General features: G+C 45.6%; 1 protein-coding gene across 7 annotated transcripts in view; it reads right to left on the reverse strand.

Moving 5' to 3' along the window:
- The window catches only part of LOC147012425 (protein-glutamine gamma-glutamyltransferase K-like), a 49,270-nt gene that overhangs the window by 12,822 nt on the left and 19,560 nt on the right, over positions 1-16,888 (reverse strand). For all 7 annotated transcript variants that reach the window (XR_015051609.1, XM_085856627.1, XM_085856626.1 and 4 more), the window contains 7 exons: positions 9,793-9,900; positions 9,507-9,681; positions 8,839-8,977; positions 8,416-8,519; positions 8,239-8,327; positions 403-556; positions 111-292 (listed from right to left, as the gene is read on the reverse strand). Coding sequence is in view for 6 of the 7 variants with exons in the window: in XM_085856627.1 (XP_085712753.1) it covers positions 111-292; positions 403-556; positions 8,239-8,327; positions 8,416-8,519; positions 8,839-8,977; positions 9,507-9,681; positions 9,793-9,900 (951 nt within the window). In the remaining variant the exon portion in view is untranslated. The remainder of the gene's footprint in view (positions 1-110; positions 293-402; positions 557-8,238; positions 8,328-8,415; positions 8,520-8,838; positions 8,978-9,506; positions 9,682-9,792; positions 9,901-16,888) is intronic.

Genomic DNA, 16,888 nt, shown 5'->3' on the forward strand with positions numbered 1-16,888 from the left:
AAATGCAATTTGTAGCCGACTCTTAGAACCTTCGTGTTCTTGTGTGTCTACCTGCTATCCTCTCCAATCTCCATCACTATTGCCATCTATACATTAAGGGATAAAATCACCTGGCGTGATGCATCAGCGATGTTCTGTAAAACGACAGATATGACGACATCGTTGCCCATCACCACTCTCTCATCTGTCTTGACGGCAACCGTGACCTCCGATGGACTCGAGGCCGTAAAAAAGTCCGCGCGCGAGCCGTGCTTGCACGCCAGCTCAACCGCAATTCTCTCGTCTTGTGATCCTGTTGGACAGGGCGGACACGCCATTGAGCAGAGTTATTAATCATACCCACATCCAATGTTGACTCACTGTAACCAGGTGGCCGGGTGGACGATGAACAAGCCATCCTACCTTCAGAGTGCTTGTACAGGTGTGTGACGTCCTGCCGTTGGTTCAAGCCGATAGCCTTGGTGCTGATGCTGTGACCGATGGCGTGCCGTTCCGTGTTCAACCTCTCCGTTTCGCCGTTTTTCTTCAGCAGCCAGAATATGCGATCGCTGTTGACCTGCCACATCGCACGACATCGGTGATGACACGAAGCACCTTGTATGCTCCTCTTCTCACCAAAAGGGAATGGCTGCCATTTCATTTTCACATACCTATAATCCTTTCCAAAAATAAACTATTGCACACCCAGGCATAAATGCTACATTTGAACAATAGTATATGAGAGTACTCATACACTGTCGTTGATAACATGTCCGACTGTAGTCTGCAGAGAATTACTACAGGAAAGGAATGATATTTTTTTCCTGGGCAGATAGGCGATCACTTTTAAGGGATGCACAGGTGTTTCCACAAAGGTTCAGTACTTTCACATGCACTCGCAGCAGTACGAGATAATAAATAAATACGACTTTCCTCATGAGGAACTTCAATGCAGGAAGAGGCCAGCAGTCCCATCAAAGCCTGCACAATGCTTGCTTGTCCCTGCTTTGTCTGTACCAATACCAAACACAAGACTAAACACCAGATTGGAGTGACCAGAAGGAACCCGAAGAAGTAAAGAGCAAAGATGGAGGAACCTGGATAGGATTCGGGTTTAAGACGTTACTCCCCTACTCTCAAACCCACCCATGCACAGCTATGTTGGTTGGCCTTAGAGAAACATTTCTACAAGAATTCACTTCTCCCGAGACAGATACATGTAGATAAAGAGAGGAACACAGATGAAAGAGAAGAAAAAGCAAGAATTAGAATGAATAAAAAGAAATGTTAAAAATTAGAAAGAAATGTGAAAAGAACAAAGATGTCGGGAAGAACCTGGATCGATAGATTTCAGCAGTTACTCCCCAGGCTCAAACACAGCAGCTGGTACAAGCTACCAGAGGTCCGTCAACGGACGGGGGATGTTTGGGTGTGTCGCCGTTTTTAACACAAGAGAGATGTTTGTGTGTGTGTCGCCGTTTTTAACACAAGAGAGATGTTTGTGTGCGTCGCCATTTTTAACACAAGAGAGATGTTTGTGTGCGTCGCCACTTTTAACACAAGAGAGATGTTTGTGTGCGTCGCCACTTTTAACACAAGAGAGATGTTTGTGTGCGTCGCCACTTTTAACACAAGAGAGATGTTTGTGTGCGTCGCCACTTTTAACACAAGAGAGATGTTTGTGTGCGTCGCCACTTTTAACACAAGAGAGATGTTTGTGTGCGTCGCCACTTTTAACACAAGAGAGATGTTTGTGTGCGTCGCCGTTTTTAACACGAGAGAAGTTTGTGTGCGTCGCTATTTTTAACACAAGAGAGACGTTTGTGTGTGTCACTGTTTTTAACACGAGGGATGTTTGTGTGCGTCGCCATTTTTAACACAAGAGAGACGTTTATGTGTGTCGCCATTTTTAACACAAGAGAGACGTTTATGTGTGTCGCCGTTGTTAACACAAGAGAGACGTTTGTGCGTGTCACCGTTTTTAATACAAGAGAGACGTTTGTGCGTGTCGCCGTTTTTAATACAAGAGAGACGTTTGAGTGTGTCGCCGTTTTTCATACAAGAGAGACGTTTGAGTGTGTCGCCGTTTTTCATACAAGAGAGACGTTTGAGTGTGTCGCCGTTTTTCATACAAGAGACGTTTGAGTGTGTCGCCGTTTTTCATACAAGAGACGTTTGAGTGTGTTGCCATTTTTAACACAAGAGAGACGTTTGAGTGTGTTGCCATTTTTAACACAAGAGAGACGTTTGTGTGTCTCCATTTTTCACACAAGAGAGATGTTTGTGTGCGTCGCCGTTTTTAACACAAGAGAGATGTTTGTTTTGTGTCGCCGTTTTTAACACAAGAGAGACGTTTGTGTGTGTCGCCGTTTTTAACACAAGAGAGATGTTTGTGTGTGTCGCCATTTTTACCACAAGAGATATGTTTATGTGTGTCGCCGTTGTTGACACAAGAGAGACGTTTGTGTGTGTCGCCGTTTTTAATACAATAGAGACGTTTGAGTGTTGCCGTTTTTCATACAAGAGACGTTTGAGTGTGTTGCCATTTTTAACACAAGAGAGACGTTTGTGTGTGTCGCCGTTTTTAACACAAGAGAGATGTTTGTATGTGTCACCGTTTTAACATAAGAGACATGTTTGTGTGTGTCGCCGTTTTTAATACAAGAGAGATGTTTGTGTGTGGCGACCAGGGTTGGCGTCAGGAAGGGCATCCGGCCATAAAACATTGCCTCAAGAAAAAGCCAAACCCCTGCACAGCAGGGAAAAATGGCTGTAAAAACGGTCATTTTTTTTTTTTTTAGAGATGTTTGTGTGTGTCGCCATTTTTAACACAAGAGAGACGTTTGTGTGTGTCGCCATTTTTAATACAAGAAAGACGTTTGAGTGTGTTGCCGTTTTTAACACAAGAGAGACGTTTGTGTGTGTCGCCGTTTTTAATACAAGAGAGACATTTGAGTGTGTTGCCGTTTTTAATATGAGACATGTTTGTGAGTGTCGCCATTTTTAATACAAGAGAGATGTTTGTGTGTGTCGCCGTTTTTAACACAAGAGAGATGTTTGTATGTGTCACCGTTTTAACATAAGAGACATGTTTGTGTGTGTCGCCGTTTTTAATACAAGAGAGATGTTTGTGTGTGGCGACCAGGGTTGGCGTCAGGAAGGGCATCCGGCCATAAAACATTGCCTCAAGAAAAAGCCAAACCCCTGCACAGCAGGGAAAAATGGCTGTAAAAACGGTCATTTTTTTTTTTTTTAGAGATGTTTGTGTGTGTCGCCATTTTTAACACAAGAGAGACGTTTGTGTGTGTCGCCATTTTTAATACAAGAAAGACGTTTGAGTGTGTTGCCGTTTTTAACACAAGAGAGACGTTTGTGTGTGTCGCCGTTTTTAATACAAGAGAGACATTTGAGTGTGTTGCCGTTTTTAATACGAGACATGTTTGTGAGTGTCGTCATTTTTCTCAGAGATGGCCAAATAGATCTTCGCCAAAACATCATATTATTTACATTTAATGATGCATATACTGCACGTGCATTCAGACGAATATAATTTATTTCGACTCTCATGGTCACTTGACACTTGCCAACTCCAAAGGGTTTCTGCATATCTTGGGGGATTGTGAGTTGGACAGGCGACTGTGACGGGCCATGACATGTAAGAGACGTTTCGATACCGGTTTCTGTGGTCCGTGGCGGCATGATAGGGGAAGGGAAAGTGTTAAATATTCTGCTGTTTCAATGTGGGAATGCCTGTTTGCTTTCATGAACAGGAGGACAAAGTTGGGACACGGTTGTGGGTAGGGGGGGGAGGGGGGTTAGGACTTGTTGAGATGGGGATTGATGCCTTAGGGTTGGGAGGTTGAAGACTTGAGCCTTGCTTGGGGGAGGGGGGGTTGATGACTTGAGGTTTGCGAGGGGGGGGTTGATGACTTGGGGAGAGTTGAGGACTTGAAGTCACATTTTACATTGTGCGGATGTTCCGTGGATTCCTGCTATTCTTCATATTTTTGCGACTTATCAACTGAAAGTGTGATTCATCAAACCCCTTACAATGCTATGGATACACCGAAACTGATTTGATGAATCATCATTTGTATTGGATACAGTTTTGTTGAACACTATTCAACAAAAAGGAAGGATTACAATAATTACCAAACCTGAGCAATTATCAGATCGGATTCTTCACTTCATATCATTTTTAAGAAGAAAATGCAACTTTTGGTGAATTGCCCAGAAATTTATGTGGAGACGTCCGTCTCGCCTTTGTGGTCTTCTATTGTCGGTGAAACGTATACGTCACAGTGAAACAACCAAGCGAGAAGTCTCGGAGGCGAGACAAGGTCACCTCCATGGGAATTACTGGGAAATTCACGAAGTTACATTCACTTATTACTCCCGCCACCGAAGGTGGAAGGAGGTGATGTTTTCACCCCTCTCTGTTTGTTTGTCTGTGTACAGGATATCTCAAAAAGTTGTCGATGGATTCGGATGAAACTTGGTGGACATGTTGGGTGTGTGACAGACGAATTGATTCGATTTTGGTGACGATCCAGATCTGGATCTGATAATTTTTAAAGTGATTCTTCACCATTGATAAATAGGGCCAAAAACGATATAGTACTGTATTGCACGATTTTTAATAATGTATTGATTGGACCCGATATGTTCCCGTGGATCAGGGATTACGTGGCGGAGGTATGTGCTCTACCAGGTGTCCTTCAAGTTATAGTAGAGTAAATTTGTGGTTTGACCCCCAAAAAATTGATTCAAAAGGTTTTTCAACGGTTTTGGGTAGGTTTTGACCTCCAAAATAACATACTAAAAATCTACTCAAATCCACCTACCGGAAAGGGCCTATTTTCAAGATGGCGTCCAAAATGGCCGCCGTGGGCTTAAATTTCCATAGAATGTGCAATAGCTGGCCTACATTTGTGATTTTTGTGTCAATTTCTATGTTTTGGAGGTCAACAAATCCAATGAAACCATTTTCAAAGCTGATCAGTGATGGGAAAAACCTTAAATCCAAGATGGCATCCAAAATGGCTACTAAATTGTCAATAAATACCGTGCATGTGTGATATATGTGTCGATTTCTATGTGTTGGCGGTCAACAAATCCACTGATACATTTTCAAAGTTGATCAGTGATGGAAAAGCCTTAAATTCAAGATGGCGTCCAAAATGGCCGCCATGGGCATAAATTTGCTACTAAATTGTCAATAAATGCTGTGCTTGTGTGATGTATGTGTCGATTTCTATGTTTTGGAGGTCAACAAATCACCTGATATCATTTTCAGAGTTTACTAGTGATGGTAAGGCCTTAAATCCAAGATGGCGTCCAAAATGCCCCCCCCCCCCCAAATGGCCACCATGGGCATGTACTTGTTTTAAAACAGGCAATAAATGGACTACATTTGTAGTGTTTGCGTTTATTCCTATGTTTTGGAGGTCATGCCCAATCCTTCAAATAGCGTCTACCTGAAAAGTTGTCCCGTGTGTCGTGATCAGAATTAATTGACCGTCTTGTGCATAACATAAATAAAAATATGCTTTGGTAATTTAGAAAGTAATAAATTAATCGGCTCTCACAATGACCACCATTTCCTCTAGAACGTACTTTCAATTAAAATGCCTTCAAGTTAGGGTAAATCGAAAACGTCAACGAAAGTTCGTTCATTGAAGTAGCATTTACCATAGATAAACTATGCTTCCTCTTCGTCCTCCGATACTGTCTTGTTGAAAGGATTTTTGCAGGTATCAAGTTGACAGGGTCCGCAGACGCTGTGGCATGGCAGACCGTATCCCCTACAGCTACAGCGACTTGTTCTACAGCCAGTTGTGCAGTTGCATCGGATCATCTTCAACAACTTTTCTGGAGCAGCGTCCTTGTCTGACATGACTGGAACTAGTTTATTGTCCTCCAGTTTCCAACCCCAGTCTGTTGCCTTCAAGTTTCCGTTCCTCCCCATCCAGACCATAATCTGATAGTATACTCTCAGAGAGTGAAACCTTGTTGAAGACGCTGTTGGTGGCAGACGTTCTGGGGTGACAAACGACTTAGCTGAAGCCAGTTTCTTCACAAAGACATTATATCACAACTTGGCGAGGGAATCACAGGGATGTCCTCCAAATAATACTTTCAGGGCATTGTTGCCGTTTTCCACGACCATGTCTCTTGTTTGGTTGGGGACAAGGAAGGTGTTTGCACAAGTCTTGATTGCTGAATCCCCCTTTGCCAGTTTCTGAAATGCTGACTTTTTTCCAATTCCAAATACTCGAGATGTCGAGTCATACCCAGTGAAGGCATGAAGGAAGAGAAGATGTGGGCATAGCTCTTCACCCAATGATACTTTCAGCTGGTTGATATTGTGCACCTTCCAGTTCCTGGATGAATTGTCAGAACGAAAATACAGTTCTTTGCTGTCGACGTTAGCGTAATGCAATAATAGCACCAACAGATCTGTATCTTCTCCAATCAGGGTAGTTGATTGTTGGTATGACGATGTCACTGCCGCTTTTACTATGTCTACATCGGCATCCCCTGGTGCATGAATTACGTTCAAGCCAATTTTCTTCATTTCCTCACTGATGAGGTTGATGAGCTGTTGCTTGTTGGAGCTCCTGGACAGGAACTCATCCTTTTTGCCAGAGAATTCTGTTCCAGGTGTGAAGCTGACTTCGGGATGAACAATATGGCCACGGCGCTTGTGTGTATTGTCCTTAATAGATGGTCCATCATCATAACCATCAAAAACGACTGTTGCTTTTCCATAGTGACGAATAGTGAAGTCAGCATACGACTTGGCTATCACATTGAAACTGTCCATGACAAACGATGCAGCAAGGAGCCACCATCAAGAACATAGGGCTCAGTTTGGGGAACAGAGTCAGACACGGTATCATTTGACACTTTGGCAGAATGGTCTCTGATAGCTTCAACTAATTGAGGTTTGTCAGCCTTTCTGAAAATACCTATACCCTCAAACAGGGCAGGGGGAAATGGGCTCAGCTCATAGCCCATGACATCTTCCAACGAAATGTCTCCTGTTTTTGACACAACAAGAAATCTTTGAAAGAGTAGAGCAGGGTCAATTGCTCTGTCTGGACCAAGTTTGACTGAAGATACATCTCCAAGTGTTTTGGCTCTGTCTTTTCGTTTGAAGGAAGATGTGAAAGCGCGTTTATTGACCATACTTTCCATAATCTTCTCTCCAACAGACTTATGCTCGTGGACAATCACATCCGACGCGGCCACCACTCCAGTCACAACATTTCTTAGTCAGGGATCTGGAGAAAACGGAGAGCATTCACTGAGTTTTGAACTGATTTTGGCTAGGTCAGAAGCATCTCTTTCCATCCTTGCGCCACTAGATTCCTTGTGTTGCTCACTAGTCGTGTACAAAAGATCAGTGAATTCCTGCATCGCACTGTTATATTCCGACGTGACCGGCATTGACATTGTCCATAGAGACCGTTGTTCTTCACCCATCCCATTTCCGCGTGTTAGGCCACCAGTGCTCTTCAGGGATCTCATCAAGGTCTGTTCGATGACAAGATCAGGGCTTAGACCCGCCCAGAAATTACGCCATCCATTTTGGACGCCATCTTGGATTTAAGGCTTTCCCATCACTGATCAACTTTGAAAATGATTTTAATAGATTTGTTGACCTCCGAAACATAGAAATTGACACAAAAATCGCAAGTATAGGCCAACTAGTGCCCATTCTATGGCAATTTAAGCCCACGGCGGCCATTTTGGACGCCATCTTGAAAATAGGCCCTTTCCGGTAGTTGGATTTGAGTAGATTTTTAGTACGTTATTTTGGAGGTCAAACCCTACCCAAAACCGTTAAAAAAACCTTTTGTATCAATTTTTTGGGGGTAAGGCTATTTTTTGTTGTAGATTTACCCGACTACTAATGGTGAATCGTTTTAACGACATATCTATCTTGTTTTCGGAATTTAAACTTTTATATCATTTTAAAATGATCTTCCTCACGGTTTATTTCAGCTTATTGCCATGACTACAAGGATAACACTCAAACTCGAGCCTCGACAGAGGGTAAAATGGCAACGACCTGGGCAATTTAACCAGGAGGGGGACACTCATGGAAGAAGGCACTTGGAGGGTCAGAAGGCTGAGAGAGCAGAGGGAGCTCGGTTTCTGGAACAGTGACAGAGTATGGAAGCCGTAAGGCAGTTAAAGGCATGGAAGATGATCTACTGTTTCCTCGAAACCGTGCGTTTGTCAAAAACTCACCTCCGCAAACACGAATGGAGTATCATAGGGTAGAAATACCATGCCGTCTTTGATGGCGTTCACGGATGCAGGACCGCACTGAAATGATCCTGAGTGGAATAGCCGTAAACGGGTGTGTGAGAGGGTGACAAATGGATAACACAAGGTGAGGAATGTAGAAGGAGGGCAGATTCTCACCAGCGCTGGTTTCCTGCGGCGTGGCGTCGATGGCCTGCCATCCCCCGTACCCCTCAGGAAGGTCAGGACGTTTCATCCAGCAGTCGTTCCACACGTGGAAGTTCCTGATGCCGGGAGGACGATCAAGAAATCAATGGGAAATGTCGTGGGGCCTAAACACTGGTCTGAGAGAAACACTTGAATGTGAGAGATAAACTCGATGATGAGAAAACGTGTGAAATTCAAACCCATGTCGTGCGTTTTAAATGCCGTCCGCTAAAATCCTGGGTCTCGGTCTCTGCAACACCATAGTATATAGATCGTTTCATAATGGCTTCCTTCAAACAAGGTGTCCTTCACTTTCAGGTCTTCATATTTACTGCATCATCGTCGATCCCAGATCCTCCCCGCCATGACTGTCGAAGGTCTGCGGAGCAGACTCACCACACGGAGTCGCCGTTGAGTCGAGCTATCGGCTTCTCGTCCTCGTCGAAGTACACGTCCACCGTGAGGCTCGTGTCCGTGTCGTGCGCCGAGGAAAAGTTGGTCACACTTCTGCACGGGATGCCCAGACTGCGCAACACTACCACGGTGGGGGGAGATCCAGATGGGATGCAATGTCACAAACACAGGATCTTGGAACCAAAACACATCTGCTTATGATTTGGGCCACGTCGGTAATTGGGCGAAAGTGTGCTTAAGGGATGGTGCATAGGTGAGCGGTGACGGATCACGTACAGAACTCAGAGACATGTTCTCCGTTCGCAACGTCTATCCAAACCGAGCTGTGTAACTTTTGTTCCTTCATTAATCGATCTGCCTGGCCATAGAGGTAAAGGGATGATTAATCTAACCACCTGGCCGTGCAGGTAAGAAGCTAATTTATCGATGTCTGGCCGTGCAGGTAAAAGGCTAATATTCATCGATCTACCTAGCCAAGCAGGTAAGAGGCTGATTAGTCGATCTGTTTGGCCATGCAGGTAAAAGGCTAATTTGCCTATTAACTGATGCGAACCGTAACAATGCGAGCCCGATCCACAGAAAAAGCCAAAACACCACGATCAACACACAGTTATTACAGTAATTTGTTTATTTTAAGGTCGACTTCTCACCAGTGGTGACCACAGCAGAGAAGACCCAGCACTGGCCGTAGCGCACGGGACGTCCAGTCTTGCTGTACTGGCGCAAAATGACAACGCTCCCGTTCCAAGCCGTAGGGGGTATGCCGAGACTGTAATCACCTGACCAGTTGCCCTCTAACACTCCCCGATCATCCTGACAGTTCACCTGTACGTTACAGCACCGAACCGTCAATCATGAGACAGCGAGCAGGAGGTCCACTCCAAGTACCTTGGGCTGACTCAACAAGTTGAAGCAACGTGAAAGCAGTACTCTTACCATGGCGGAGACGACTCTGGACACGCTCACAGGGTTGTGTCGACCGGTCACCGGCATGCCAGATCTGTCCAACAGGTCAAAACAGGCCCGGAGCACTCCCTCCTCGAACTGCACACACGCGTGTACGCACCCAGACCATCACCCCTGTCAGTCACTGTTACAGTCAACTACTGATGTGATAGGTTTGTCATACAAGTTCCTCTTTAAAGGAGGAGGAGGATAACATCATGAGGTCCCAAAGGGACCTGTGACAAATGTGACTATTTACATTTTGGACCTCGATGACATCATCACCCACAATAAATGTTTGGACCAAAGTTAAAGGAACGGGGGAAGGGATAGTCGTGGGCCTAAACAGAGATGGAGGGAAGTTGGGGTTAGTACGAGTTAACTTAGTCATTATATATGGGAACAAGTGAGCACAATATATGCCCGAACAAGAAGGTATATACAGAATTGTGCTACTACATGGAAAACAGCATCCTGGTTGCCATGGCAACCACTTTAGATGACCAACGTATGTCGCGACACATCGTCTCCACAGTCTGTACCGATGTACCAAATATGAAAGTTGAAAACTTTGGGAGTTAGAGTGCGGACAGGAACGGACAGACGGACGGACGACCGGTATCATATAATACGCCCAAGATATATATATAAAATCCCCTTTGTACAATTCGATTTTTGTAAATTCGTTTTAATCTGATGATCACCCCAACCTCTCACCCTGTGTCATGCAGCTCTACCATGAACCTTGACCTCAAAATATAAAAAAAATACATACATATGCAGTTCTCATAAATATATATTCCAGTTGGATCAATATCTCGTTGACTTCTGTTGGAGCCATTGGTCGATAAGTCTCAAATTCTTCACTTGTGGGTTTTAACGATCCGATGGTGCCATTCGAAAAGGTAGGCCAAGGTATGCCCATGTCGTGTTCAAATTCAAAATCCTTTCCCGATCTGTGCAAGCGTTGCATCAGCGGCATAGCCACACCCCAAGAGTGATGCAACCAGCAGCTTGGCGCTGCAAATGTTCCTGAATTAATAACCAGCAATTGCAAGGGAGATGTCAGGATGTGGATCATGCAAGTCGAGCTGTTTTGGTGCCAGAGGCCTAGTCACTAGTCAGCGGCCATTTTGTTATTTGCTCATTTAACATTTTCGAATTTTCACCCCAAAAGCGATGTTGGTTTCCTTGAGTAAAGACCATTATTTTGTCTCGTGTCGACTTAGTTGTAACCTTAGGTTGACTTTCACCCGTGATGTTAACAATATGGCTCGATAACGTTTTATTATTTGAGATGTATCAGCAGTTTATGCTAATGCATACCTGGGTGCACCAGGGTGTGGTTAAGCAGAGTCATGTGACGGTGTTGGTGTTGGTGTTGTTCCCACTTCAGAGTCTTCGTCCCTGTCTATTAAGTACATTACAGTGGTGACGAGGATGGCTTCGTGCATCAGTATATTGCGTGAATACGCAGTGGGGGATGATTTGGAAGACTTCACCGATCGTCTGAAGCAGTACTTCGTTGCAAACAAAATGGACACAGATGAGGACGCCCCGACGTACAGCCTCATCAAAGATCTTCTTGCCCCAGCCAAACCTTCTGACAAGTCGTATGAAAACACATTTTCACCCTTAACCGAGTAAGATCGTCTTGAGATATAGAATTTATACCCATAATCGTCAAGATGGTCAGTCATCATCCGAGTTTGTGGCCGATTTACGCCGACTCGCCGAACATTGTGAGTTTCCAGATAAACTCGAAAAGATGTTTTGTGATTTCTTTATAACAGGCATCAATGATGACTCAATTCTAAGGAAACTCCTTACTCAATCCGACCCCAATTTGGCTAAAGTCATGGAAATAGCCACTGTGTGTACGCTAGCTGCCGAGAGCCTGCGTGTGATCTCTAACAAGTCAAAAGTTATCCAGCAGGACCCATCGGTTAACAAGGTAACCTTTAGATACAAGTAAAAGTGTTTTAGCAAGCCACCAAATTCACCTCCACCTCCTGACATTTCTGAATCTACCCAGAAGGTTGGGGTAACTTGTTGGTGTTGTCGTGGTTATCATCAAGCTTTCCAATGTCGGTACAGGAATTATACCTGTGACGACTGTGGTAAGCGGGGACACTTGAAGTGTCGTTGTTCTCAATCCAAGTCGAATAACTTGTCTCCTGCTTATCACATTGGGGTGAACCCTGATGCAGCGGACAATAGGTCACACAGCACAGCCTGTGTTCCAACGCAAGATGGAGACATTATTGAAAACTGTACCAAAGACAGTCGTATTCCAGGATGACGTACGAGTGACGGGCAACTCACAACATGAACACCTCGACAGAACCTAAACGAAGTCCTCAATCGGCTGTCACAAGCTGGGTTACATCTAAGGTGTGAGAAGTGTACCTTTAGGCACGTGAAGCTGAATACCTGGGCCATAAAATCTCCTGTCAAGTCATTTTGCCCTCTCCGAGCAAAGTTGAAGCAATTTTGAATGCACCAATGCCACAAAACATTGAAGAACTTCATGCATTCCTGGGTATGTTAACCTACTTTGGGAATTTCCTGCCTCAACTAAGCACAACCGTCGAGCCTCTGCATCTTCTCCTCAGGAAAGCGTTGTCTGGAAATAGGAAGCTGCCCAAACAAGAGCGTCCAAGGCCGCTAAAAACCACGTTGTCCTCCTCGCCGTTACTTGTCCATTACGACTCATCGAAGGAACTTGTTCTCAGTTGTGATAGCTCTTCATATGGCATCGGTTGTGCGTTGTTGCAAACAAATGGAACCGGTAATCTCCAGCCGGTTGTGTTTGCATCATGAAACCTTTCTGACACCGAACGTCGCTATGCTCAAGTAGAATGAGAGGCGTTGGCGTGTGCCTGGGAAACCTTAAAGAAACACCAATATGTCTTTGGAAAACATGTTACCAATGAGACTGATCACAAACCCTTGTTAGGTCTCCTGGGAGAAACCAGAGCCATTCTGCCCACATCATCAGGTCATGTACAACGTTGGGCGTTGACCCTTGCCCGTTTACCACCTGGGTAAGGAAGTGTACTGTGCTGACGTGCTCAGTCCCTTTCCACGATCTGGTGATATCCATCTCATGGCTAACGTCATTCACGATGAGGCGCCCGTAACCGCTAAGCAGATTGCTTGTGCAACCAATAGTAATCCAGATTTGTCAAAAATTAAACACTGTGTTATGTCAGATGATTGGACATCACTCCCGGAAGGGGTGAAACTATACCCCATCTGGAAGGATGGGCTCTCCATTCATGCAGACTGCCTGCTTTGGGTTCGCCGAGTGATAATTCCGCTGAAACTCCACGGGAAAATTATCAGTGAACTCCACAATGTTCATCCAGGCATAGTCACCATGAAGTCTATTGCCTGAGCCCATATTTGGTGGCCTGGTTTGGACAGTGACATCGAGTCCAGTGCACACCATTGTTACACTTGTCAAGCCCATGTAGTGGGGCAGATAACAGCAATTTTTGAGAGGAATCGTGCAAATGATGATACAAGCATCAAATTTGGCACATTTGTTCTCCAGGGGATTCTAATCAAATCTGCCTGATTGGCCATTTGAAAATCCAAATTTTGGAAAATTTGAAAAAAAAAAAAATTCAAAAAAGTCAAGATCACGAATCAACGTTGGATGCTGGATGAGATTGGTGAATGTTTCAGAAACATCATCAAAGACGTTCCAAGTCTGCCATGCAGTTTTCTTCCCTTTACCGTGGAAGGAAGACACGACGTCACATCCAGTGAACGCATGGAAGTATGGGATCCCTCCAGCTTTCTCAGGCCCTATTGCAGAAACTACCTCATGGACTGGAATCCATCGCGCCTTGGCTCCTTGGCCAAAGGCAATCCACATGTTCTCAAGACCTAGTTCCCGTAAGGATGGCAGTACAGATATTGCTATGACGAGTACGTCCGTGTCATTAGCCTTCATGATAATGGACTTCCTACCATCCGTCGTTGCATCCCTGGCGTGTACAAATATTCGAGTGTCAGCTTCTTCATTACAACATGGAGAAACAGCATCCAGTGACTTCCTTGTGTTGCTAATGGCATCTTCTCCTTTTGTGACAATGACTGTGCTTGTCGTCTGAGCTTCACACATCTTTTCCGCAAGGAAGTGAAACAGCTCAGTCTTGTTGCTGTCATCTCGAAGAAAGCTTCTCCAGTTACTTGGGGTCTTACTGGTTCCTGTCACTCTTCTTCTGATTCCTTGCCCCCTTTTCGACCTGGCCTCGGACTTCAGACTTGACTTCTTGTACACATCAAACACGACGTCCACTCTCTCGTACCTGGCACCATAGGATTCCACCTTTGGGATGATGTCTTCTTTAGCATAGTCATCAAATATCTTTGAAGTGCGTGGAGGTAGGGCATTGATAAGTGCTGAGCCATCAATGATGACTGCATCTCCCCTTGGTTCTCTGTCGGGGATGTTCACTTGCGCTTCAAGTATTTCAGTCAGCTGTGACTTCAAATTTTTTTTTTTTTTTTTTTTTTCAAATTTCTAAAAATTTGGATTTTCAAATGGCCAATCGGGCAGATTTGATCAGAAAGCCCTGCAGAACAGAAATGCCAAATTTGATGCTTGTATCATAATTTGCACGATTTTTCTACTATCTACTACACTAATGCCAAGACACCACCACAGTCTCCATTGGCCATGTGGTCGTGGCCATCAAAACCATGGTCCAGACTACACATCGACCATGCTGGTCCATTTCAAGGGAAGCTCTTCCTTATCGTAGTTGATGCCCACTCTGTGCACACTGGAGGGGGTGGGGGGCTCTCCTCACAGCTTTGGGTGCGTAACGGGTGGGCTTGGGGGCTTCGTTGAAAGTTCCGTGAGAATGGCGTGGCAATTTCCGCAAGGGACGTCGTGGACCCGCACCCGTCGGCTGCGGGGCCAATGTGAAAGAGAGAAGGCTTGTGGGAGGAGAGAAGAAATGTGATGTGAAGAAGAAGCCGTAACGGAATGCAACGTAATTTACCTGTGGGTGAACGTTCATGCCTCGAGGACGGTCTATGATCGTGAGAGAAACAGAAGTGAACGGGGAAAGCTCGCACGAGCAGGGACAAAAAAAAAGAGCTCCTGAGCAGACGGCGGGACAAGCTCGCGTGAGGAGAAGATTAAAAGATGGAGAAGGCTCGTGAGGCAAGAAGGAACAAAAACATGAGAGGGTAAAGAAAGGAAGGTTTCACGAGCAACTCCCTCCACGAGCATCATCCTGCCCTCTCGATCCTGTCGGCTACGAAGGACGAGGAGGGTCGACGACGGCACCACATCGACAGGGGCCTGAGCAGGAAGAATCTGAGGCAGAGGAGGGTGAGTCGCCGATATAGCTCGCATATCTGGGACGCCGGAGGGAACTCGCCTCCTGAGCCTGGGTACCTCAGGGACGCGGCTGCGTGTCCCCATCGTGTCACATCACCACTGCCCATCTTCCCCATTCTCTTGTACATTTGGGCTGTGTGAAGTGAGGGACAAAAGAAAACGTTTCTTCTTTTTCTTTTTTGTATACAATGTCGAGGCTCGTTTGAGAGCTTCTTTCCTCCATACATTTATTTTATTTTATTTTCAAGTCCTTGTTTTATTCTTCTCCCCTGAGTGAATGATGCCTTCCATGTTGAGAGAGCAAGCTGCTTGACCGCATCCAGGACCTAGAGGATGGATGGATGGAGAAGTGGCATGGAGTAAAAGGACTCGTCGGTAGTGGTCCAGCTTGGAGGGCACTCAAACTTTCGACGCGCCAGGACCAATAAGGAGGCACCACGAGCGAGCGGGAAGGACTTCAAGCCACGCCCATGCTGGCCCTGATCAAAGGTCGGCGCTCCAGTGAAGGAACCGAGCTGCTTGGGAGAGACTGGAGCAGGACCGCCGAGGGATCCAGAGACGGGCCTATGCAATGGAGCGGGGCTTCGCGTGAGTGTGATGCTGGTCGTTTACACGAGACTCTGTCTGAGTGGGAGGATAATTGCCCGCACGTGTCTGACTGAACAGGGTGCTAACAGCTTCCATCAAACGAGATTGTCTGCGTGGCTCTGTCTGTATGAGCCAATAAACCTGTGGCGGTTCCAACCACTTTTGCACACCATAATCGACATTCCACCGACGCCCCCTTTCCCTCAGTACTTCCCTCGGTTCACATTTGGACCAACATAGTCTCACATTGTCTGTGTTGGGTAAGGAGTCGTCGAACCATCACTCCATTCTTTTCTGTCTGCTCATGTTCTCACCTACCTTCTCGGTTGATTGAAGACATATCAAGGCCCATGTTTAGGGATAGATAAGGCTGTTTAAGGGGGCTTCGTAAGTGCTAAGATAATTGCTTTTCTCCTGCGTCTTTTAACTATGCTCGAGTGAATGGATGTGTTAATGTTCTGTTCTGTTCTTGCTTATGACAGCTTGGCTGCTGGGTAGCTACCATTTCTTGGAAGCGTGGTTGGGCCGCTGATGCTGTGCCCCTTTCGCCGACCTCGGAAGGATGACAGCCTGAGTCTACCTCACTTGGTGTTAATTCAGCAGCAAACAGCTCAAACGTCAGACCCTAAGATCCTCAGCCATCCTCCCTAACCACAAAGCCAACAGCTTGGTTTTGTGTTATGAAGGTGTTACTGTAAATCAATGAGCTTGTCAATTATTGATGCGTTTCAGACCAGCTCGCTTATGTCCTTTCTTTCATTGGTCCGATTTAGTGTATAAGCAGAGACGAGAAGTTGTAACCCCTTTTGATTGGCTCCAGGATTAGCCAACAGCCATCCATGATTTTGCTCGGCCGTACTTGAATAGACGGGTGGCTGTTGAGGGCATGGCCACGAATTGGGGTTGCCGTGCTAATGGAAAGGTAACGTGTAACAGCATAACAAACCTCTGCCAGGCCAGAAATTCTGAATCGAGTGGCCGCGGTCGCACCGCAACCCGTCAGACCACAGACTTATCTGTGGCCAGTGGCCTCAGGTAGGGGAGACAAATCCGAGGACCCTCTCCCCCCTCATGGTTACCCCCGATCTTGAGACCGTAACAATATCTACTCTTATCCAACCAGAGTCCAGGCCT

This window comes from Eptatretus burgeri, chromosome 15, assembly GCF_056783735.1.
Source record: "Eptatretus burgeri isolate ZD-2024b chromosome 15, Ebu_testis_v1, whole genome shotgun sequence".
In the NCBI taxonomy this organism is placed as follows: Eukaryota; Metazoa; Chordata; class Myxini; order Myxiniformes; family Myxinidae; genus Eptatretus; species Eptatretus burgeri.